The sequence below is a fragment of the Triturus cristatus genome, chromosome 1_1 (assembly GCF_964204655.1).
Source record: "Triturus cristatus chromosome 1_1, aTriCri1.1, whole genome shotgun sequence".
In the NCBI taxonomy this organism is placed as follows: Eukaryota; Metazoa; Chordata; class Amphibia; order Caudata; family Salamandridae; genus Triturus; species Triturus cristatus.
The window spans coordinates 634,004,545-634,030,024 of NC_140579.1; the positions used below are offsets into that span (position 1 = coordinate 634,004,545).

At 45.2% G+C, this 25,480-nt stretch overlaps 1 protein-coding gene across 5 annotated transcripts in view; it reads left to right on the plus strand.

The window, feature by feature from the left end:
* Positions 1-25,480, plus strand: part of SLC22A17 (solute carrier family 22 member 17) — a 125,773-nt gene that overhangs the window by 27,484 nt on the left and 72,809 nt on the right. For 4 of the 5 annotated variants that reach the window (XM_085646282.1, XM_085646266.1, XM_085646289.1 and 1 more), the window contains exons 2-6: positions 4,707-5,237; positions 19,729-19,832; positions 21,920-22,074; positions 23,329-23,494; positions 23,875-24,020. In XM_085646282.1, coding sequence (XP_085502408.1) covers positions 4,782-5,237; positions 19,729-19,832; positions 21,920-22,074; positions 23,329-23,494; positions 23,875-24,020 — 1,027 coding nt within the window. In that variant the 5' untranslated portion in view covers positions 4,707-4,781. The remainder of the gene's footprint in view (positions 1-4,706; positions 5,238-19,728; positions 19,833-21,919; positions 22,075-23,328; positions 23,495-23,874; positions 24,021-25,480) is intronic. The other variant, XM_085646270.1, reaches the window with a different exon arrangement.

Sequence of the window (25,480 nt, forward strand, 5' to 3'; positions counted from 1 at the left end):
TGGAAGCTGCTCAGTATATCCCAGCAGTGCCAAAAGTGGGCTACATTCGATGTCATTTGTGTGAGTGCCTCAAAGACCTTCACCCAGTATTCCGAGACCTGGGGGCATTCCCACGCCAGGTGCAAAAAACCGGCCCCTGGTCCACCACATCGGTCACAGTTATCTGTATCTCTCAGCTTGAGTCTGTAAAGCTTTGCGGGTGTGCAATATATACATTGGATGTATCGAAAGTGAATAATACGCAATCTACAGCTGGCGGAGATGCGTGCAACTTGCATACAGCAGTACCTCCACTGTGAGTTCTGAAGTTGTGTTGGACAAGGAAAGAACTGTTCGTGCTTCACACTTAGCTCTACCATCGCTCAGAGACTTTGATCACTGTACTACACTAATGATGCTATTTCAGTTTCTTCGTTCTCCGTTCCTTCATATTGTGGTTCCCACTGTTGCAACATTTTAATGACTCCTTATCTTTACAGCGCTCTATGACGGCAAATAGTTGTTTGAGTGGTTATAAAAACATTCAAATAAAAAAATAGTTGGGAAGCTCACCAAGTTTTGCAATATCATGATCACGCAGTTGGAGCAAATGCTGGTAATGTAGTCTATAACTGTCCTCCAGTGGCTCTCTCTAACTGATTTTACAACACGGTGTAAGAGGGACAGCATTCAGCAGGACTTTTGTTTTACTGATTATCAGATCTTGTTTTTATCATGTTATACACTCCTTTTTATAATGCTTACCCCGTGGGACTTCTATTCACTGTTTTAAAAAAAAAAATATTCCTACTGGGAACCTTTTAGTGTGGAGACTTGTTTTAAATCTAACTGTGTATTGCTTGTGGTTATTGTAAAGGTTATTTGATTAACCAGCCAATACAAATTTTATTTATTTAAATTAGCTCCTTGATCCTAGCAACTAACTCAATGAAAAAAAAAAAATGAAAGGTTTCTTCGTATCCTGGCCCTCCTTCTTCAAAGCCAGTATTGCAGCTCGTCAAAGCTAAGGCTTCCAGCTTTCTTCTGAACTATCATCACTTGTTTGCCTAGAGTTGCATATTAACTTATGTCACACAGAGTCATTTTGCATTCTTTTTTGGGGGGAAAAAATACAAAAAAGATGACCTTGGACCTTCTTTTGAATTATCACTTAAGCCGCGATTAGTGACAAGGTCGGTCAGTTTTGGAGGAAACTGAACACCTTGCTTTTTTGTTAAATCTATTATTGCTTGCTGCTTGCCACTTTGTTCAGTTTTGAAGGACCTTCCAACTTTAAAGAAAAACATTTTTTAGTTTTGTTCATTCCTGTTGGTTTTAGAGCTCTTTTGTGTTCTGTAAACAAAGGTTTACTTACCCCCAAATTAGCAGGATACTGGAGCAATTGAACTGTTAAAGGAACTATAGGTCTGATTTATATATTGGCAGAGAGGGTACTCAGTCACAACAGCGACAGAGTTCCCTCCATGCCAAAATAGTGGTCTGCCACCTGCCCTCCAAATTTAATTGCAGACGGACCTTTAGTTTGGCCACAGCAAAGACTACTCTGTTTCTGCGTGGTCAGACTTCTCATACGGCCCTGGGGAGTAAGGGCTGTCAGAGATTTGGCAACATATTGCTCATCATTGGGTCCCCTCCTCGCACCCGAACTGCGAGGACCGTGGTGTGGGCTACAACTCCCAAAGTGGGAGGAGCAGAGGTGTTTAAGATGAGCGATGGAAATAGTCAGTGAGGGACAGAGAGCATTCAGAAATTATAATGTGTTGTGTAGGTTAAAACTACTTCCAGAGGGCCAAAATCTTTTTATTCAGTAGGTCCAGAGGAGTTGGATTAAAAAGAGAACTGGGGTTTTCTAACAAATATAACCCTCTTGGTGATCGTGGTCGACATGTTTCTGCCCAACAGCGGACCCCAAAAGGCCTGAGGCACCCAGTGACCATGGGGTGCTCCTGGATGTATCTAGTGGCTTGATGGTGGAGAGGACTGACTCCTTGAGAATGGTGGTGGACCCTCTCACATACTTGGGCCACCGACCCAGCTGTTTCTATCTTTGACGGGCCAGTATAAAGAATCATTATTTATATTTTGAGTTTTGGCTTCATAAGAGCACATATAACAGAGTGACTTAACCTTTGAAGGTCCTGATGAATGCCCTGGAACCCCTGGACTGTGGACCCTCTTGGGGTCCGCTGTTTGGTAGAAACATGTCGACCACGATTAGGAGGGGACCCAATGATGAAGCATGTCACTTTTGGGTGAGTGAGGGTTCTCGTCCTTAAAAAGGACTCCTCCCAGAGTAACAACTTTACCACTTCACACACCTACACACTAGTTCTGAAAGGGTATATCTCAAGGCAGTAGACTAGCCTTTAGCACTATGAACCTCATTACACCGGACGTACTTAAGAGTGAATTTATTTAATGGTTGGATCAGTACGTAACCAGCTAGGCCGATCCTGTGATCCCCCAGTGTGAATACAACATATTTGTTCGCCCAATTAAGAAGAGCAGACATGTATCCATCTTATTCTGTTTTTTATCTGGCAGTAAGGAACAGTAAAACACATTATAATGCTCCCTCCCCCACCCCCCGCCATGGGAGAAGCCTCATATGGTGAGGGAAGCATTACTGGTTTTTCTTTTCAGAAAGAAAATCCCACTTTGGGTCCGGTTCCTGCCAATGTCTGTATAAATGACCGCCAGTCTGCGGTCATTTATAAATAAGGTGGGCGGCCTCTCCACCATGGGGACGGAGTAATTTGCTCCGTCCCCATGGTGGATCCGCAGCCTGTCCTCCCAGATATAATCTTGGTCCATATATCCCGTGGGTTACTTTCAGCAGATTATTATATAGACAGTTAATGTCAGATACAGTTAATGTTAAAAAATTCCAGAAAATGACACGAGACAGACTGTGTGCACTTATTCCGTCAGCAGAGAGCTCATACACTAAATGCATGCACAGTGCTTTCAATGTGTCATAATTGTTAATATCTTTATTCAAACTGTGGAAAGAGCAGGATATACTCTGCGATAGTGGGTCACAACGTGTCAAGATGACATATGGCTATGTATAAAAATCTTGATATTACCATTTCGCCTTGGTAAGGACTATCATTGATTTATTCCTGCTCTTCTACCAACAAGGACCAATGCCTGCTGTACATCTTTTGACTTTTACATATGGCCGTAACTCGTTTTCACAATTAACTTGAACATTTTTAACAACTGTTCAACAACCAACAGCTTCAATACTTTGTTAGCAATTAATGGGTGCCAGCTCTTGTGCGTCAATGTTTTCTGTTCTACCAGGGCTTTATGCACTCTCATCATAAGAAAGTTGCTGTATGGGTCTCGGTTCATCTTCATTTAAATCCAAGCTCGACTATATTAGCTCCATTGATTTACGACTATCCAAGAAACATCTGGTTCTGCCTCAGAACTCACAATTTGCAGGCACAAGAAATTAAACAAATTTCAAAGACCTTGATGAGCTTCTTATGCTCCATATACAAGCGAGGACACAACTTAAGCCCTCCGATTTGTACGTAAATCCCTCTTTGACCTGTCCACCACATGTTTCTTAGTGTTGTAATCATAAAATATCCCCCTAAAAATTCCATGGTTGGTTTTCTTTCTTTTTTTCTTCTCCAAGCCTCGTTGTGTACTCATCAGCCTAAGGAGGTTACCGTTTTCATCCGTACTCCATTTACATGATCTTTATTTTGCTTTGTGAAATGATCAACATTTAAAACAGCTGATAAATAATAATCTATTTGCATAAAGTTCCGAGTCGTCCTAAATACATTTATTTTTATCTGGAAGCCTTCCCCCGCCACAGGATGATATAGACTAGATACATTCTATTCAAGAGATGGTTTTATTCCATAGGAGTATTATACAAGTGTAGCCATCCATCTAAATTTAAAGCCACACTGTTCCAGATCTATTAACTTAATTAATATTGTATGTTCTCAGCTTATTGGTAGCATATTTTTGGTTTTTAGGGCAGGTTTCTAGTTGTTAGTATTTCTACTTGTGGTAGAATTGGGACAAGAATAGTCTTGAGGAGATCGGTCAGAGCTTCCAGCTGATTTCCAAAAGTCTGTCCACAGCTACTTCCTTCTGCTCTTCTGTAAAAGTTCCATGAGAGAGTTTTTATTGCACTACTTTATTTGGGAACCAAATCTGTGTCTGCCAGTGTTAGGTAGTGATGCCACTAGTACATTTTGTTTATTGCTTTATGTACACAGGGAATGGAATTGTTTGGACGTGATGTCTTGTCTGTTTAGATTCTCAGGTCATTTTAGCTCACACTTAATTATGACTCAAAAATGTATAAAATACAATTGGGCAGCACGGTCTAGTGTTACACTCTTCTAGCTACCCGAAAAAGGCCGTATACATTCACACAAACCCACAGTCTCTTCGCTCATGTTCTTTCTGTCTCAACTCCTCTGGTGTCTCCTGCTAGCTCTCCCTCTGACAAGTAAAAACGGCCAGGTACCCCTAATGTACAGTTGTCAATTCGAGTCTCTTGTATCCCTTTCCCTCATACAGCCATTAACCATTTACTATTAATTCTGCAGATCCTAACAAGGACATGGCTTTTCACTCTGCTTATTGCCTTCCTTTCTTTCTTCCCCCACTGTCTCTCTTCCAGTGTAACTTTTTATGCTTATCCCAAGTTATGTGCTTGTTTCTTGCAGGGAGTCACTCCGCATCCCTCACTTGCTCCCAGCTTCCGATTTTTTGGGGACTTTGTGGAACCAAACATTCTAGAGATGGCTGGACCGGTGACAGAGCCCGAGGCCCCCTCTCTGCCAAGGGATTACTCGGGACATAGCACACTGGAGCCTGCACTTGAGCCACCATCCTTTGAGATCACCATGGTGAGATTGGACGGCTTTGGGCAGCACCAACGCCTTCAGCTGATCCTCAGCTGGCTGCCTAACCTTCTAGTGGCATTTGGAATCTTCTCTGATATCTTTATGACTTTGACTCCTGATCACCAATGTCTTGTGGACCTGAGTAACCTTCCTTTGGCGCTCCACAATGCCACGGGTGAAGAGCTGCTCAATGCCACAATTCCATTCAGTCTCAATGATGAGGGCGTCTTTGTACACAGCCAATGCAGCCGCTATTTCTACAATAGCAGTTCTCAGAGGCAAGAGGGGCCTTGTGATAGAGGCTGGGAGTACAGCAACCAACCGGCACTGGCAAACAACATGGTGACCCAGGTGACTAATTAAACGGGAGCTATTGTAGCGGTGTGTTGGGACTAGATAGGAGGGAGAAGGTGATTTAGCAGGTGGTGTAGGAATACCTGGCTTTGGGAGTTAAGAAGGGACAGTGATTGAAGATGTCTCTCTGGGGCTAGTCAGCTGACAGTTGGGATTGGTTTACAGGAGGTTGCAATTTACTGGGTAGTCATATATTCTGCTGAGAATGCTAGAATCGGACTAGGCTTGGTACGGTTTAGTTGTATGAAGCTGGTTTTGGGTATGTTGCAGTTAAAACGGGTGATGCTAGATTTGGACTGAAGTACTCTACAGTTGGGAGATGTTAAGATTGGACTGTTCTTGTTGTGGTTCCACTTGGGGATTTAGATATTTTTGTGGGGCCTGTTCGTATGCATGACAGAAGGATGCTCTATGTGACAGGAGAAATCTGAAAATCTAACACTCAGTTTTGAGGTTGACTTGGGTTTTAGAAAGTATACAAGATTGACCAGTGTTATACTGAATCGGTAAATATCTTTACACTTGTTTGGCTTATTTTGACTAGGAAACACAAATAAGGGGAAATAAGGAGGGCTCAAAGATCACAGAATAAGACCTCCTAAATTAATCAGTACAACGCAATGAGAGCTCCTGGTCAGTTAATGGGGAAGAGGACAGTCTGTCTGTAATGTGTCAGTCACATTAATTTAAAAGTCTACAGTCCTCACCCACCCTGCGGTGGCAGGCTTCATCATAGGGCCCCTTTTACACCAACTCCAAGTATGGTGTTGGCATAGGTTACAGTCGCCAAGGGACGGAACACATGGGGTGTTTAAAGGTAAGGAGGGAACCCTCAATAAGTTGAATTGAAAAAAGAGTTGTGTAAAAAGTTGTGTGTAGAGGGTGAAAAACTGTTAAAAAATATATGTTTGTGGACCTCGTAATGGTTTATGCTTGTTCCTAGTGTAGGGTGACTAGATTTTGTAAACCAAAAACCGAGAAAGTCCACTAACATTAGAAGTAGGACTATAATCTTGCATCGACTTATGGGCACCAAAAGTCTTAATTGACAGTAAAGACAAAAATAGGAAAGACAGACAATAGGTACTACAGGGAAATAAAAATATCTTTTACTCAGTATTATCTGTGCTAACTAAATTACTTTCTGATAAGGGATAATATAAAATACATGACCACTTTCCTCCCTTTGTACTATCTGGCCTCTTCGAAAACCAGGACATGCGCTGAAACTTGCAGACAGTTTATGAGAATTCAAACCTGCCTCAGCATATTCATGACACTAGGTCATGCTAACTATAATGACTTCACTCATTGTCATGGAATGACTACACTGGCACACCCCATAAACCATTTTGCTAAGCTTCACCTAGCTAAAGAAAGACATTCCACAGGTCTCAAGTTGCCTATGAGTAGATCATTGAGCCTGTTGGCATTCTGGGACTTGTAGCCTTGGCTGCACCTATAACAAGCATTGGCATAGCCAATAGGTCTCGCCTTTGGGGCCTTATAAGTGTTTAGCTATGCAACAGTTGCATAACTAAATACTTATAAGGTCCCAAAAGCGAGACCTATTGGCTATGCAAAGCGGCCCTGCAGCCGCGAAAGTGAAAGTGATCGCGATCGCAATCACGATCAAACATCAAACCGGCCCTGCGGCCGCGAAAGTGAAAGTAATTGCGGTAAAGCGCGCGCGCCCGCGCACAGGCACTGTAGCTCTATGCTGGCCTGGTAGCACTTTTTGGAGCCCTCTCAATAAGTCCCGCCAGACCAGCGCATGCGCTGGGTCAGGCGAGACCTAAAAAGTATACACAGAGCTGAAAGTGCAAAAAGCAAATGATTTAAATCAAGACTTTATAAAAGTACAGACGTGCCAACAACGTATAACATGGAGAGATGTACATGGATCCATAAATATATATATCTGCCTTTTCTACAATCTGGAACCAAAAATAAAGCATACAGGGTTTCTTTTTGAAGGTGAGATAGCATTAACGTTTTGCCCACGTTCCACAATCCAAACTAAAATAGTGTAAACAGTATTTTCATCACTCCTCTCCTTCATTCCTAGATGTTGTGATGAACCTAAGGGGACATCTGAGGGTCTTTTTTTTTAGATTCTGATATGCCCCTCTTTACATCCTGCAGTGCTGCTTCATTGACAGTACAGCACAGTTGGAGTGTCTTTAAAACGAAAGGAAAACAGTTTAAATCATATGTGTACACTACACACCCCTCTCCCAAAAACTCGTATATTTGTCAGTTTTAATGGACAGTCAACAATAAATCTGGACTGTCCGGGTAAATCCAGGGCGTCTGGTCACCCTACCCCAGTGAGTAATGGCAAAAACATGGGGTATAATTCGTCCCAATTCATAAGATCAACATGTTTCTGCCTAAATGATAAGCGTGGATGCATTCACCAGGACCAAAAAACCTCTCTACTAATATGAATAATCAAAAGAACGTTAGTAAAATTAAAATTGTATAACTAGCGAAGGCTAATTACACTCTGGATTTCACTGTGGTTCTGAACCTGTATTCATTTGAAGATAGAAAACAAGCAGTTTAGATGACACAAAATAAGCCTGTGTTAGATGATAAAATGTGTGATTCTTCAGTTGTGGATACCGCAGTCACAGGTGTACTGCAGATTAAAAGTGACAAGTGGACACCATATTCTCTATATCTCTCCCTCGTCAACACCCCCTCCCACCAACACAGCAGACTGGTGAGTGGATCACCACTTCCAGTTGGGATTGCGCCTCAACTGTGCTTGGCAGACTGGGCATGAATGAATCTAAATAGTGCACCTAGGGAGGGGCAAGAGAAGATACATGTATAAAAAGTCAAAACCATCATAATCCGAGCGTACTATTAACATCCACATTTTGTTCATTCTGAGGGGTCACCAATAATGACTGGCAACATGGCACATGCAGCCTAAGGCGGAAAGTAATGGTGGACTCACAAAATTTGAATCACAGGGTGCTTGGCTATGTTAGAAGTGCGAAAACACAACGAAGGCCAGAGAGCGACAGATATGTGTAAGAAACTGGCTCTATATATACTGCACCAAAGTGAGGTACAGTGTGTATAGAGTCCAAGAGTCTCCAGAGGTTTGGCAGAGGTTAAAGTTAGAACCTTACTCTCTAAAGTGGTAGCTTGGTCGAGTAGTAAGGCAGTATCAGAGGACAGTGTTAAGCATTGGATGTACACACTCAGTCAGCAAATGGTCTCACACACTCAAGAACTGAACTCTAGGCCAATTGTTTTGTATAAAAAATATACTGTTTTATTTCTAGAACCATGCAAGCCTGGTACAGGTAAGCATATAAATACTTTGCAGTAGTAATTGACTTGTTTGAACACAGTTCAGAATTGCAGTATAACTGGTACTGGTTTTGATTACAGGTTTAAGAAAGCAATTTACAACACATTGCAGGTATAGTACATTCAATTGAATGGGCTTTTTAAGTAAAATGCAGTTAATTACTTTCCAGATTATTTTTCTAACCACAGGACTCGATTCTAGATGCAGCCCTGGGACATTTCCTGAAAACAGGTGAGTAAACGTGTTTTGGTTAAAGGTATGACCCTTAAGGAATACTATTGCATTTCAAAAGTTGACACCCAGAAACTTCCTCACATAGAATCACCAATGTTATCCTATGGGAGGAAATTCACCTAGCAGGTAAGTTACTTTTGCGTTACTTTTGCAGTCCAGTGCTGGACTCCTAGATTCAGCACTGGGACATCTACTTAAAACAGGTAAGTAATTAAGTTTTTGTAGTTCGTACGATTTTTAAAGAATATTCTTGTATTTCAAAAGTTGACGCTTAGAAACTTTTTCACATAGAATCACAAATGTTATCCTATGGGAGGAAATTCACCTAGCAGGTAAGTTACTTTTGCGGTACTTTTGCAGTCCAGTGCTGGACTCCTAGATTCAGCACTGGGACATCTACTTAAAACAGGTAAGTAATTAAGTTTTTGTAGTTCGAACGATTTTTAAAGAATATTCTTGTATTTCAAAAGTTGACGCTTAGAAACTTTTTCACATAGAATCACAAATGTTATCCTATGGGAGGAAATTCACAGGTAAGTTATGTTATCGTTACTTTTCCTCACTCAGTGCTGGATCCTGGATTTAGCACTGGGACATTTCCTGAAAACAGTTGAGAAAATGCGTTTTGGTTAATCGGCTGATTTTTAAGGAATATTTGCAGTTTTCAAAAGTCGACCCTTAGATACTTTTTTGAGAGAAAAGGTTTCAATGTTATCCTATGAGGAAAAATGAGTTATCGGTTTCCAGGTAAGTAATCGGTCTTTTGAGTTAGGGTTCTGGGGTTAGACTCAGTGGTCTCCCAGGGTCAGTGATGCACTGTTGTTTCACCCCCAGTGGCACTAGTGCGGCTGGGTGCAGAGTGTTGAGGCCCAATGTTATCCTATGGAGGATAGGGTGGCTCCAGTTGGTGGCTGCTGGCAAGCAGGCCACAAGGTTGTGGGAGCAAAGCTCCTAGGTTTAATCTCAGGGCACGTTGGGGACCAAGTTAGCACCAAAGGGGCACCCTCAGCGGCGCTAGGGCAGCCGGGTGCAGGGTGCAGTTTTGAGGTCGGGTGCCCTGGTGACTTCAATGGAGATTCTCCGGGACAAAGAAACACTGCAGGCTCGGGGACGAAGATCTTCCAGGAGTGACCACCACTTTGAGGGGTAAGTTGGGATGTAGAGGGATGGTTAGGCACCACTGGGTTGGGCACACAAGGCTGTGGATGTCTGATTTTCTTACCCGCTCTGGTCGTGGTAGGGAGGGTCTTCTGGATTGAGGCTGCAGGGGTCGTCTGGAGGCATGTGGCAGGACAGGGGTCGCCGGATCTCGGGTCAGGATCGCCAGGGGGACCTTCTTGTGGTGTTTGTTCACTCAAACACAGGCCGGGCTCGGCGTGTGCAGAGTGTGCTGGATTCGCGGTTTCTGGCTGGCACCAGAAGCTGTAGTTCAAACTCGACCGGTGTTCACGGGAGAAACAGCTTGGAGAGTGAATGCAGGCAGGTCCTCCGGGGTTTTTGAGGTTGCTGGCGGCTGGACACGCCGGGGTTTTGCAGGAGCAGGTTCGAGGGGAGACAGGCCTGTAGGGTTGGGGCCAAGTCAGTGGGCGTCGTCCTCTTGTTAGCTCTGCACAGCTTCTCGTCCTTCTTCTTTTCTTGTGGTTGCTGGACCTGAGGAAGAAAGGTTCAGGGTGCCCCTAAATACTAAATTTAGGGGCGTTACAGGTAGGTAAAGGGCAGGGACCAATGGGTCCCTTCCCTGGGGTGGGTTCACCCCCTATTCTGCCACTCCAGTGGGAGGGGGGCAGGAGCCTGTCCCTGGTTGGCTGGGTCCCCCATCCTCAAGATGGCAGGGACTCGAGGTTGTGCTTCACCTCGCCTCCCCCTCCTTAAGGGTGGAGTTGGCAGAGGTGGGCACACCTCTCTTCCTCACTTTGTTTTTCCCGCCGGGTCTCCTGCCCAAAGTGGGGGGCTAGAACCAGTGGGGACCAGTTGCTGAGTACAGCAAGTGGTCTGGAGAAGCTCACAAAGGCGGCATGCCTTTGAAGCTTCTGCTTCGTGAACCCTGCCCATCCTGGGGGAGGAGGCTTGGCACCTCGTCCCAGGATGTGCGGTGTTTCAGGCCCCCGAGAGCAGCAAGCTCTCGACCCAGGGGTCCAGAAACATGTCTGGTGGTGGCAGCCTGCGCAGCCACTCAGTCAGGTCACTGGGAGTTGGTCGAGTTTCAGGGGGCATCTCTAAGATGCCCTCTGTCATGCATTTTACATTAAATTCCATACTGGCATCAGTGTGGGTTTAATGTGCTGAGAAGTTTGATACCAAACTTCCCAGTCTTGAGTGCAGCCATTATGGTGCTGTGGAGTTCGTAATGACAACCTCCCAGCACCATATACTCTTAATGGCAGCACTGCACTTACAGGGCCCAGGAATGGACCTCGGCACTGTAGGGGTAAAGGGTTCATGCACCTGTACCCTCACCACTGGCATAGGGCACCCAGCTAGAGGGGTGACTGATGTATGCCAAGGCAGTGTTTTGTGGGCATGGCACACAGGGATGTGTGCCATGTCGTCTCTTTGTATTGTTCTGCACCCAGACACTCAGCCTGCAAAGGGTACAGGGCCTCTAAGGGTGGCACAATTGGTGCTGCAGCTCTTAGGAGCCTTCTCTGGTCACAGTGCCCTGGGTACATGGGGTACCATTTACCAGGGACCTACCTGTGGCCAGAGCTGTCAATTGGGTTTTGTTTTGGGGAAAGAACACAGGCCCTGGGTTCATGATTGGCAGGGCCCCAGAGCACAAAGTCAAAGAGCATCAGTAGTCTGGCAACAAAAAAAAAGGGGGGGGGGGGGGGGGTTGGCGGGGGGTTTACTGCCACAGAAATCCACTGTTCGGGGCATATGAGCTGCAGATCACACACTGAGGATAAGATCGCCATCTGGTGTTGGGCTCGGATGATTGCAGGTTTTTGTTGTCTTCAGAAGAAGCCTTTGGTCACGAGGTTGGTGACTCCTCCCCTGGACAACAGTGCGCATGGGCATCCACTCCATCGTCAGATTGTTTTTTTCCGTCATTGGGTTCGGATGAACTTTTTCCGCTCCAGCAGAAAACTTCCAGCAATCGATTTAACTCTTCAATCTTCATTCCATCGACGTCGAAATCAACTCGGACCGGTTCCGGAAGCGGCTGATGGACAGGACACCCTTTAAAAAATGCCCCCAGTGTGGAGCTAAGTTCCCCCACAGTGACCACCACGAGGTTTGTAACCTCTGCCTGTCGCCGGAACACAACGTATCGACCTGTCCAGCTTGTGCCGCTTTCCGTTCGAAGAAGACCCTCCGGGACCGAAGAGCTCGACGCCATATTATGGCCAAACCAGCTCCAGAACCGGAGGACATCTTTGCTCAAGATGTTCCTGAAGATGACACCGAAGATCTCGAGATCGTGTCCGAGGCCGACGATTCCGATGACCTCATCACTCCAGGGCAGCGTGTGAGTACCACCCCCCCTGCCCCTGCCCCATCCAAAAAGACAGTGGTCAAGACTCCGCCAGCTGGGCCCAGTCGCGACCGGAAATCCTCTTCAGAAGCCCCGCCCTCGGGCCCGGCTCCGAAGACATCTAAGCCTGTAGGTGGCTCGGGCTCGAGCAAACCTCATGTGATTGTGCCTTTAACACCCTCGGCACCGAAAAAACCACTGTCGGCACCGAAACAGGCTTCAAGACCGAAATCTCCTTCGGCACCGAAACGTTCCTCGGCACCGAAGTCTCCACCGGCGCCGAAACGTTCTTCGACATCCATGCCTAAAAGTCCCTCGGCACCGAAGCCATCGGCGCCGAAACATACATCGGCACCGAAAACTTCATCGGCACCGAAAACTACGTCCACACCGAAAAAAGTTCATAAAGACCCGAAACGGCCGTCGCCGCCACCACCTTCGGAGCCGGATGAACTTTTTCGCCCAGATCCTACTCAAAAGCGGATCTACATCAATCCCGACACTGGACATGTGACTGCCGTCCCATACAAGAAACGGAAACTGGACATCACACCTCCTCCAGCTCCCATACGGAAAAAGGACTGTGCCACTTCACCACTTCGTCCTTCCTCTCCTGTATTACCTCCTATCCCGTCCCCCCCATCTCCTCCTCCTTCTCCTTTACCCTTACCTTTACCATCTCCCTATCATTCACCTCCTCCACAGGATGATAATGATGACTTAGGGGGAGGGGCGGACCCTGATTTATTTAATGATCCTGTTGATCCAAACGACCCTTTTACATTTCCAGGCACAGCACCAGTAGATGACTGGTCTTATCCAATGCCTGACATGCCTGACCCCACTACCTACCCCTCCAAGCCCTCCCCTCCTGATGACCATTTGGGATTTGGCCAACTAATAAATAGGGCAGCAACATTCCATGGTGTCGCTATGCACACAGACCCCCTTGAAGAGGACTTTCTCCTCGATACTTTTGAGCAGTCACAAAAAACTGTTCACATACTGCCCATGATTAAAGGGGTTATAAAGCATGCCACTGAGGTCTTTAAAGACCCTGTTCGAGCTAGGGTTCTCAACCCCCGCATCGAGAAAAAGTACCGACCAGCCCCGCAGGACCCTGCATACATTAAAGCCCAGCTCCCTTTAGACTCCTTGGTCGTATCAAATGCCAGGAAGCGCGTTAACTCACAGACAACTGGAGAAACGCCTCCCCCGGACAAGGAGTCTAAGCTTTTAGAGGCCTCAGGCAAACGAGTCGCCGCACAGGCGGCGAACCACTGGCGTATTGCCAATACCCAGGCCCGGTATGATAGGGCGCATTGATAGGGCGCATTATGACCAACTTGAGGACCTTCTGCAACATCTGCCTGATCCCTTTAAATCCCAGGCCGCTGACCTCATTCAAGAAGGCAAGTTAATATCTAATGCCTCCATTAAATGCGCCTTAGATGCGGCAGACACTGCTTCTCGGGCGGTCAATACTAGCGTCTTACTCAGACGACATGCCTGGCTCCGTATTTCCGGTTTTAAACCGGAGGTTCAAACCGCAATTCTAGCTCAACCTTTCAACCAAGAGCAATTATTTGGCCCTGCAGTGGACACTGCATTAGAAAAAATGAAAAAGGATAATGAGACTGCCAAGTCTATGGGAGCACTGCAGTCTCCTCAAAACCGGGGTTCCTTTCGTCGCTCCTTTTATAGAGGAGGCTCCAAAAACACGGCAACTGAGACCACGTCCACCTTTAAAAATTCTGGACAAACATCCCCTAACAGAGGATATTTCCGAGGAGGTTATAGGGGAAACAATAACAAAGGTCGAGGGCAGGGCAACAACAACAACACCCGCACCTCCCCAGCCACCAAACAGTGACTTGCCACCACTCCCCCCAGACCATTCCACTCCGGTCGGGGGGCGACTCCAACAATTCCTACCTGTCTGGACTTCCATCACCACAGACAGATGGGTAAGACAAATTATCCAGTCTGGCTACTGCCTAGAACTCATACAATCCCCCCCAAACATACCACCCAAACAACGTCCAATGTCCTCACATCATCTCTCTCTCCTCAAACAAGAAGTTCAATCCCTGTTACAAAAACATGCGATAGAACCAGTCCCTCTTCAACATCAGGGAACAGGGGTGTATTCTCTATACTTCCTCATTCTCAAAAAGGACAAAACATTACGGCCCATACTGGATCTCAGACTGCTAAACCAGTATATACATTCAGATCATTTTCATATGACCACCCTCCAACAAGTCCTCCCACTGTTACAACAGGGAGACTTCCTTGCCACATTGGACCTCAAGGACGCGTACTTTCACATCCCTATGCATCCCGCTCACAGAAAATATCTACGATTTGTGGTAGATGGGCAACCCTATCAATTTACAGTTCTCCCATTCGGAGTAACAACAGCACCCAGAGTGTTCACCAAGTGCTTAGCAGTCGTGGCCGCGCACCTCAGAAGACAACAGATCCATGTCTTCCCCTATCTGGACGATTGGCTCATAAAAGCCAATACTCGCCAAAAATGCGTTCTCCACACTCATCGCACAATTCAAACTCTCCACAATTTGGGATTCAGTATCAACTACCCCAAATCCCATCTACAACCTTTCCACTTACATCAGTATCTAGGAGCAACCATAGATACATCCAAAGCCATTGCTTATCCCAGCACTGCCAGGATAGCCAGTATTCAAAATCTCATCTCTCAATTTCAAACTCATCCATCTCTTCCAGCAAGAGTGTTCATGCAGCTTCTAGGCATGATGGCGTCATGCATCTCCATAGTCCCACACGCACGACTTCAAATGCGCCCCTTACAGGAATGTCTAGCACAACAGTGGAACCAAGCTCACGGACAACTTACCGATCTGGTGTTGGTGGACAGTCGCTCACTTCGCTCACTGAAATGGTGGAACACCATCAACCTGTCCAAAGGGCGGCCGTTCTTAGAGCCTCTTCCACAAGTTGTGCTAACTACCGACGCATCTCTCACAGGGTGGGGAGCCCACCTCCTTCACCATACCACTCAGGGCAGATGGACCAGTCAACAGAAACTGCTCCACATCAACCACCTGGAACTCTTAGCAGTGTTCCTAGCACTAAAATCCTTTCAAGTACACCTAAAGAACAAAACTGTCCTCATACGCACAGACAACATGACGACAATGTATTATATACAGAAACAGGGAGGGACACATTCTCTCCAACTGTCCCAACTGGCACAGCAAATCTGGAGATGGGCAATTCCACAAAACATCTACCTGTTAGCAGAACATCTCCCAGGGATCCACAATCAAGTGGCCGACCTCCTAAGTCGCCACACGCAGCAGATCCACGAATGGGAATTACACCCCAAGGTTCTACTCCCCTTCTTCCAAAAATGGGGACAACCAGACATAGACCTGTTCGCCACTCCCGAAAACACAAAATGCCCAACCTTCGCCGCCAGGTTTCCACACCCACAGTCGAAGGGCAATGCCCTATGGATGAACTGGTCAGGCAGATTTGCGTACGCTTTTCCGCCTCTCCCACTAGTTCCATTTGTGGTACGCAAACTGAAACAACAATCGCTAACGCTAATACTAGTAGATCCCACTTGGGCACGTCAACCGTGGTTCACCACACTTCTGGAACTATCTTTAGTTCCACATCAAAGGCTACGCCTCTCCCCGGATCTATTAACCCAGAACCATGGAGAAATCAGACACCCAGATCCTCAAACACTAAACCTAGCGATCTGGCTCCTGAAGTCTTAGAGTTCGGATACCTCAATCTCCCTCCAGACTGTATGAATATCATAAAGGAAGCTAGACGACCTACTACTAGAGCGTGTTATGCCGCAAAATGGAAACTATTTGCCATTTACTGCGCTAATAATGACATACATCCATTGGATGCTTCCATCCAAAACATCATTTGCTATCTACTACACTTGCAAAGATGCAATCTAGCGTATTCCTCTGTACGTTTACACCTAGCAGCCTTGGCAGCCTACTTGCAAAATAGGCAACACCTGTCCCTTTTTAAGGTACCAGCCATCAAAGCGTTTATGGAAGGTCTCAAAAGAATTCTTCCCCCAAGATTGCCACCTGCCCCAGTGTGGAATCTCAATGTGGTTCTAACAAGACTTATGGGTCCCCCATTTGAACCTATGCACAATTGTGAATTACAATTCCTAACATGAAAGGTAGCTTTCCTTATCGCAATCACTTCCCTACGCAGAGTAAGTGAAATACAAGCCCTTACACTAGAGGAACCTTTCTTACAACTACACCGTAACAAAGTGGTTCTTAGGACAAACCCTAAATTTCTTCCAAAAGTGATTTCCCCTTTCCACCTTAACCAATCAGTAGAGCTACCAGTCTTTTTCCCAAACCCAGACTCCGTAGCTGAAAGGGCCCTACATACCTTAGATGTCAAAAGAGCCTTGCTTTATTACATCGACAGGACAAAACCTTTTCGAAAGACGAAACAACTCTTTGTTGCTTTCGCACCACCACATAAAGGCAATCCAATCTCCAAATCCGGTATAGCCCGGTGGATAGTTAAATGCATCCAAATATGCTACCTAAAGGCTAAACGTACACTTACAGTTCCCCCTAGGGCGCACTCCTCGCGTAAAATAGGGGCTTCTATGGCCTTCTTAGGTAACATTCCCTTAGAAGACATTTGCAAGGCAGCCACGTGGTCTACCACGCATACCTTCACTAAACACTACTGTGTTGACGTGCAGGCCAAACAACAGGCCTCAGTGGGCCAGGCTGTCCTAAAAACGTTATTTCAAGCTGCTGCAACAGATACAGGCGACCACCGCTAAGGGGAAGCACTGCTGTATAATCTATCCTCAGTGTGTGATCTGCAGCTCATATGCCTCGAACGGAATATGCTACTTACCAGTATGCATCTGTTCTTGGCATGTAGAGCTGCAGAGTCACACACGCCCGCCCGCCTCCCCGGGACCTGTATCTGTTCCAGCATCCGTCTTACTTAGACATTACACATGGACATCCTTTCTTTCATTCCTATACACTCCATCTTTTCCCATCATGGCGAAAAAACAATCTGACGATGGAGTGGATGCCCATGCGCACTGTTGTCCAGGGGAGGAGTCACCAACCTCGTGACCAAAGGCTTCTTCCGAAGACAACAACAACCTGCAATCATCCGAGCCCAACACCAGATGGCGATCTTATCCTCAGTGTGTGACTCTGCAGCTCTACATGCCAAGAACAGATGCATACTGGTAAGTAGCATATTCCTTCTCACAATATGATCTCTGGAGTCAAGGAAGTGGAGGATCTACCTTGTTTTTTCCATGCCACCAAGCCATGGTGCCTTCTGAGAAGCAGAAGACACACTTGCCACAGGCTTGGTCACCAATTTAGAAGGAAGCGTGTGCCGCTCATACAGTAGCGGTGACGTCATTCACACATTGCATGCTCCATGCCGTAATGTTTACATAAGCTTTGGGAGGGACATTTTTTTAATCCTGTTGTGTAGACCCTTTGATGTCTCTTATTACAGCATATTGAGAGGGTGTGGCGCAGCATCTGTTGCAAAGGAATTGGTGTGATCATGTTACCTATAGAACTTGGACATATATTCTCTTACTTTTTAAGAGTTACCATCTTAGAGCCCGCAAAGACAACTTTCTGGTAAGGCCGTTCCACCGACTCAGAAGAAAGTTTTCCAACCTACATACCTTTTAAGGCTCCTGCTTATCTACTGAGTGAACAACTAGTGCTGAGTTCAAATCCCCAAAAACTAGTTGACTGAGTTATAAAAAAAAGAGTCTGCAACGACGATAGAATTGCACTTCTTGAGACTCACAAATAAACCTGCCTCAGAGAGACTAGTCTGTGTTAACACTTTTGCCGATTTAGCTAATGATATCAAGAAAGCTATCCATAAAAACTGGCACATCCTCAATACAGGACGAATGACACTAGGTAGACCACTTTCTGTGTCCAAACATAGTCACAACTTGAAATGTTTTTTAATCCACATCGGAGCAAGGCAGACTTCTTTTAACTCCCAAATAACTTGTGGAACCTGCCTAAAATAACGCGTCCTCATCCGGCAACTGTGGAGTGTATGTTTACAGAGCAACAAACTAATCATGAGTTGGGTAACACCAGTTTTGGTAACTGCGTAGGTTCACTAACTGCAACAGTGAGGGTGTTCATCTGATCACCTGCCTCTCTGGTTTACAATGTGTAGGGATGACTGCTAGAAAGATCAAGACCCGTATAACAAAACACAGGTGAAATAACGGATGTAGATATTCCACAACCAAAATGACAATACATTTCTTACAGTTGGGTCATAATGTAAATTACATTAGCTGGATGGTCATCTAAAAACCCAGACCTCCATGTCATACAGGTGATTCCAGTCATACCCTGTTCTTGAAAGAACAGATCTGGGTGTTCAGGCTCCTAATGCACATAGGCCTCAACAATGACATTTCATTAACATCCCTATTTAAATCAATTAAAATACCCTCTTTTTTAACCTCTTCAACCTTGACTTACCTTGGCATGCTTCTGGATATACTCCAAGTTCTGCTGATAACATGATCATACCTATTCTTTTTCAATACATGCTGCAAAACACACTGGCTGCTCTATTCGGAGATATAACAAGGTCTACAGACTATGATTAAAACCGTCCCTCACCAAGGCTTATATGAACATTACGGCATCAGGAATGCAATGGGGCTACATATCCTTCAGCCCCGTTTACATTAGGACGTGAATGACGCCACTGCTACTGCACGGGCCGCACACTCTTCCTTATAGCCTGATCTGGCTTGAGGCAAGTGTCGCCTCTGCTTCTCGGACAGCCCTGTAGCCCAGCGGCATAACAATAGAAGGTAGGTCCTCCGCCATCAGTTTAGAGACCATAAAAGTCTCTCTTGGGCTTTCGTCGTTGTATTTGGCACCAGACCGTCCAGCAGTCATGCCGTGTTTCTGCACTTGTAACAATGCAGAGCACTCAGTAATTCAAATCTTGTGAGTCCACCTTTACTTTTTGCCATAGGATGCATACTACTAGTCATTAATGAACTCAGAATGAACAAAGAATTGTGTTTCTACTTAGGATGGTTTTAACTTTTTACAGAACTTTGAACACCCCTACCTTAAAGGTTGTAGTAAAATTCACCAACACCACACTTGAGTTGGTATAAGGAGGGGCCTGATGATGAAGCATGCCACCCTAGGGTAGGTGAGGACTACAGTCCTTTAAATTATTGTGACTGACGCATTTCAAACAGACTATCCTCTCCTCCATTGACGGACCACAAGCTCTTATTCTGTTGTATTAGTTTGACTGTACATTACAATTGCTCTGGCTCCTACTAAAGAGCTGGTGAAATGTTGACATGTAACGCTAACTCAGGTTAACACCCTTATGTGTTTTTGCAACAGTGGAATCTGGTATGCAGCCAGTACTGGAAGGCGCCTTTAGAGGAGGTGTGCTTTATCATTGGGTTTCTGACCGGATTCCTCATCTTGGGATTCTCTGCTGACAGGTAAGAGAGAGGGAGGCCGCTGTTGTATAAGAAAGACTATGTAACAATCCGAGATTGTGCCTGCTGTATAGGTGTAACATTTATGCTGCTCGTTGCTCTAGAAAAGGAACACTCTGATTGGTGCTTGCCTCACGCATGAACAGGAATGTGGTCTAGGAAGTGGAAAGAGGTAAAAATGGAGATTGCCTCTGAACTGGCTCTTTTCCTGCACCTAAACGTATTCTCTTCTCTTTACCTGCTGACGGCTCCTATCTCACAGCGGCAGGACACTCCTGGGAGTAACAGCCGTGCTCTATAAATCACCTACATATATATAGACTTAATGTGAAGCTTGAATCTAAATCTTCTAGATATCCATCAGAACGCAAATATGACACTCCGCTTTCTTTTGGGATCTTCTCATGTCGTAGGTATTGGCTGTGTCAATCCCTTCATTATGTAAAGGGTGTCCTAGTACTAGAAATGTTAAGGGTGGTACCCTGTCTGGATTGCTAGAAGGTTGCAACCCAGCAGCTTAAACAGACATTTTCAGTTTTATAAATATCTTGCCTTACTATTTTATCTTCCTTGTTCCCACCACATGCCTGACTAAGGTTATTATAAGCAACTGCTCACTTAATTTCCCTGGGTACTAGCAGCGGATAAAACATTATGGGGCTTCACAGGCCCGTCCTAAAACAGCACACCCTCAATAAGATAGCAATAGTTAACCAAAAGGCGGCAGTCCTTGGAGTGATCAGAAAGTGATCAAATCTTTTAGTTACCCATGACACCATCTTCCAAATGTTGCCTCAGCAGACCTGGAGGACGCTGTTTCTCATGGCTTCGGAAGCAGGGAATTAAGTTGGTAGTCCCACTCCCCCCCCCCCCCTCCACCCCCTTGCCTCTTTCCTTTTACCTCGTTTATCATAAGCATGGTAATCTTAACAATGGCATCACTATAATACATAGCACTACTATAATACATAGCACTGCTATTTTTGATTATGTAGAAGTGAGATTTGTATCTGTCTCACTGGTGCAGGGACAGCCATAGTCTACTGGTTCACAAAATGAGGATCGACACTGGAGTGGAACAAAACACAAGTTTATTACATCTCATGAGCGAGCTCCATCCGTCATAAAGACACTGCAAGTGTCTGAGAGGGAACTGACCAGCATGGTTTCAAACCAGGTATTTATACAAATTTGGTACAGTAAGACAAGCACTAAAACCCCTTTGTCATTGTTACATAATGCTTACACAACCCCTTTGTATAATGCTTACATGCTGAACTGTTGAATCCTGATAAACCTCCTCCCATGCCACTTTCATAGATAGGCAGTGGTGGGTACAGGCGTTGGTGGGCTTGTAGATAGGAACATCTGCATGCTCGGGACCTTTCGGCAGTGCAGGGCCTCACGTAAGTATTATCAACACAACCAGCTTTCACTGAACATGTAACTTCTGACTTTGCAAAAAGTCCCCACAGAAACACAAAGTGGGGGCTGGTAGACAAAATGGCTGAAAGCGGAGGCTAAGTTAACAGAATACATTTTTTACAGTTTAACAATTACTTTAGGAAAAGTGTTCTGGAATATGTTTTTAACCATGGTTTAGTTCTTCAGTCAACTTTCTTGGGTAGTTTCTGCTTTTGACTCTCGAAATCTTCTCTGACTATAGCAAAAGGTCTCTTGAATCCAGGATGCATATATTCAAATATCAGTAACAATAGTTGTTTTATATTGCAAATTCATCCGTTTTGGTTCTAGTGTCATTCCTTTCCTTGCTTGTGTTTGGGCTGTCCATGTATAAGTTACTTAACACTCCTGGCTTCCAGATGTTTCACACAGAGCTCCTGTGTTTTGTGGTAAAGGTAACCACTGGCTCTTTCTGTGGATGATATCCATCAAACCATCTTGGCCCTGTTATCTGAGGTGCAAGGCAGAAAGTGCTCAAGTTTGGTCATGTTTGTGGTAGGGACCATGTCTTGAGTGTTGCTGTGCCTGGATTTGAGAATGTTGAACCCTCCCTTCCCTCATGCTCTGTTTTCATTAAATTTCTTCGATTCTCCCTCCTGCTTCCCTCTCCTTTTTGCACTATCTAGGTTTGGGAGGCGTCAAACCTTTTTCCTTTCGCTTGAGCTGGCGGTGCTGTGCGGGACACTGTGTGCACTAGCTACCTCGCCTGCCATGTTCATCCTCATGAGGTTCTTCCTTGGCACCATGCTGGCTGGAGTCTACCTCTCACTCTACGTCATCCGTAAGTTGGGGCCAACCGGTACCTTACTGTCTGTAGACTGAGAACACTCAAGTTATGAACAGTGCTATCTGGGGAAAAGCATACTAAGTTTTGACCTCGATACAGATGAAGTTTCTGCCCAATAATAATACCTGAGGGAAGTTTTTGCTCCATATTATCCTTCACAGACGAATTAAGTTATTACTTGGCTGACCCTGACTCACACAAATGGTCCTTCTTGCCAGATTCTTATGTTCCTACCTAGTCCCTGTCTTTGATGTTCTTCATTCTCACACTCAAGCCATTCTCTGCTCTTACAATTTTTCGGGTTCCTGGAACACTTCCTCATTTTGATGATCCGACTACCTGTTTTCCCTCAACTTTCCAGATGTAGTAAAACTATTTAATAAGGTTTGTTGCCTACGTTTCAGCCAAACCTCCATAAGGACCCTATCCTTATATCACATAGAAGGTATTAATTATGCAGGAAATTAATCCTGCTCTGAGCTAAAGAGTATTGCCAAAAAATAATTAACTAAACTCATTGTGTTTATCCCTTTCCCGTACCAATGTTATTTCCTTGCTGCCAGGCCCAATGAGAGTTCGTTTTTGCCTGTTAATATCTTTCATAGGTAGAATTGCTTGGCTGTTAATGACCTTTAATGGTAGCATTTCATGCACCAATTTCTTCTTACAAAGAGCATTTCATGGTTTCTGGAACATGTCACAGTTGTTATTTTCTCACAGTTTTAGGACAAAGGACAGTCTCAGATTTTTAAAGGGGGTGTGTGCGTGCGTTTGTTTGTTTGTACGTACGTACTTTTGTTTGTTTCGTTCGTTCTGCCCTTAAATACCGTCAAGTTTCTATCTGATACTAGCACTCGGGTTAGACCCTGCCAGTCCACATGCTATGCAATGGGTGTTTTCTGCTAATAAATGCCTAATAGAAATATGACATCTTGAAGAGTATTTTGCAGTAATGTCGCTAAAAAGTGTTATTTAACACCCAGTTGGAGGGGCTTTTCCTGGTTCCTTAATGCAGGCTTGCGTAATAACTCCCCACCAGTTTATAGCCATTGTGAGGTTTACTTCTTGTCTTTAATTAGGACTCTGTGATAAGAGTCCTAATCGCAGCCAGGATGCACTTCTTGGCACCTATTTCTTGGTTAGTAACACCCCTCAGAGAAGTTTCTTTGTCAGTTTCTTTTGCTTTCCTTAAGCCTCCCTAGTTATGACCTTTTTGTTTTCGCCCCATTGTTTCCTCTCTGTTCTTAGGGCTGGAACTCTGCCGCCCAAGCCAACGCCTCACTCTCACCGTGGGGGCAGCTTTGGCCATGATTTCTGGGCAGTTCCTGTTGCTTGGACTGGCTGTAGGTTGCAAGGACTGGAGGGTTTTGCAGGCTGCGATCACTGCACCGCTGGCAGTCTTTCTACTGTATGGGTAAGACTATCTTCCATTTTAATTTCTGGGTGAACCAACCATGGCACCATGAGTCCCTCCTGTGACTGGGTGAGCACGTATACCCCCTCTTCCCTCATGGATGAGCCCCTCTCCCTGCTGCCCAAATGAGGTGGTCTCAATTACCCCGTGACTCAGAGGCCCTCTCATTCACTTATAAATGTGCCTGGGCTTCTGTCTCACAATAGACTGCATAAGGCGTAGCCTCTCTGTCTGCTCATTCCTAGGTGAGCCCCCCTGTTCTACCCATTCCTGGAAGTGTTCTCCCCTAGCTGCATATCTTTTAACATGACTATCTTCTCTTCTTTTCCCTCTTTCCAATCTGTCACACCTCTTTTCTTTCTTCTCCACCCTTCTCATAGATTCCCTCATCTATTCTTGGAGTCTCCCCGTTGGCTGCTGGCTTCCCAGAAGATCCCTGAAGCCAAGGCCGTCCTGAAAGTGCTGGTGGAGCGAAATGGACGGGGATTTGAAGGCGTGAGGGCTGACGCAGAGGATGTGTTTTTGGGTAAGGATAAATGTTTCCCTAGTCCTTCCCCAAACAGCAAAGGGTCAGAGTTGAGATTCTTCTACTGGTGTCATGGAAAAGCCGGAAACCAAAGGTTAATACTCTTATCTATATCACTTTATCTCTCTATCTTGGGCTTGGTCGGGTCTGAGGTGTTGCAGCCTAATGATCTGGGCAAGGTTCAGAGAGATCCAACTTACTTGACTGGGGTCTGTTTCATTCCCAATGACTTTGCCTCAGTGCTCTGGTGTCCATGCTTTTTTTTTTTTAGCTGTTTCTACTTCTTGTGTCTCGGGTTTAGTTTTAAAGTGTCCCAACTCCAGTGGTCTGATCTCAGTTTTCTGGAACGTAGCTTTACAGCGCTGTGTCCAGTTTCTTGTAAGTTTTTTTGAAGGTGATTATATGATTGACTCCCTTAACACCCATATCTCTGTACCATAGTCTTGAAAATGAAATGTTCCACTGAAGTATTCTCAGTCGCAAACGCAACAAATCAGGGGAGCTATCTGTGAGACCTGGTCAAGTGGCCCCAGGGCTGTCGAGTTATTAGATTCCTACTGTGACAAGTGGAATCATTCACACCCCAAACTGGACTATTTATTGCTTCTGAACAAGCATCCTAAGACTTACACAAGGAGGTGGTGAGGGTTAGATACTCGTAACTCAGCAAAACATAACCGCCATTAATAACTGAGTATCCCATCAGTGTTAACTTTATAAAGAGAAGACTGAAGTTGTACACATAGAACTCAGTACTATAAATAAAAAAAACAATGAACAAAGAAAATCAGAGCTGTCTGACTTGATGTAGGATTCCAAGAACTACTATACTTCATAAGTGTTACATTACTGTGAAGGCTATAACCAATGCCCTTTAATGGATAGCAGTTGCTGTCCCCATACACAGTGTGCAAATTGTGTAACGCAATGGTCGTAGTTAAATTCAGTTGGGACTATTTAAAGCGGGCTTGTAAGCAAGATCCTGGCTATCAATGACAAACTGCACAATCTCAGTGATGTACCGAAAACAACATACATATGCCACCGCCTGTCAGACTGATACACTTGAAAAGTAGTTTGTAAGTTGTCTTCACTTGCTGCAAATTCCATTCTGCAGTTCAAAGTGATAAGTGTTTGATGGGGTTGCACAGAACATGCTATAAAACCTCTCCAGAGTGTAACGTTGCACAGCAGACCACCCAAACATGCAACAGTGTTCCTACCCAAAGCCTGGCAAACAAACTGTTACTAATTGGGGGGGATGAGGAAGGGGGGATGAAGTGAGGAAGGCAGCAATCGGAGCATGATGTCAGGGACACACTCCAGTGAGTCCAAAACCCGAGGGGGCATCAGTAGAGGACTGCAGCTGAAAACTGGTGTCCCTTCACCAGTTTCCCCGCACAATTTACTTTATTTCTGAAACTGCCTTTTGCGGTTGGAGATTGATGGCTTTTTGGGTG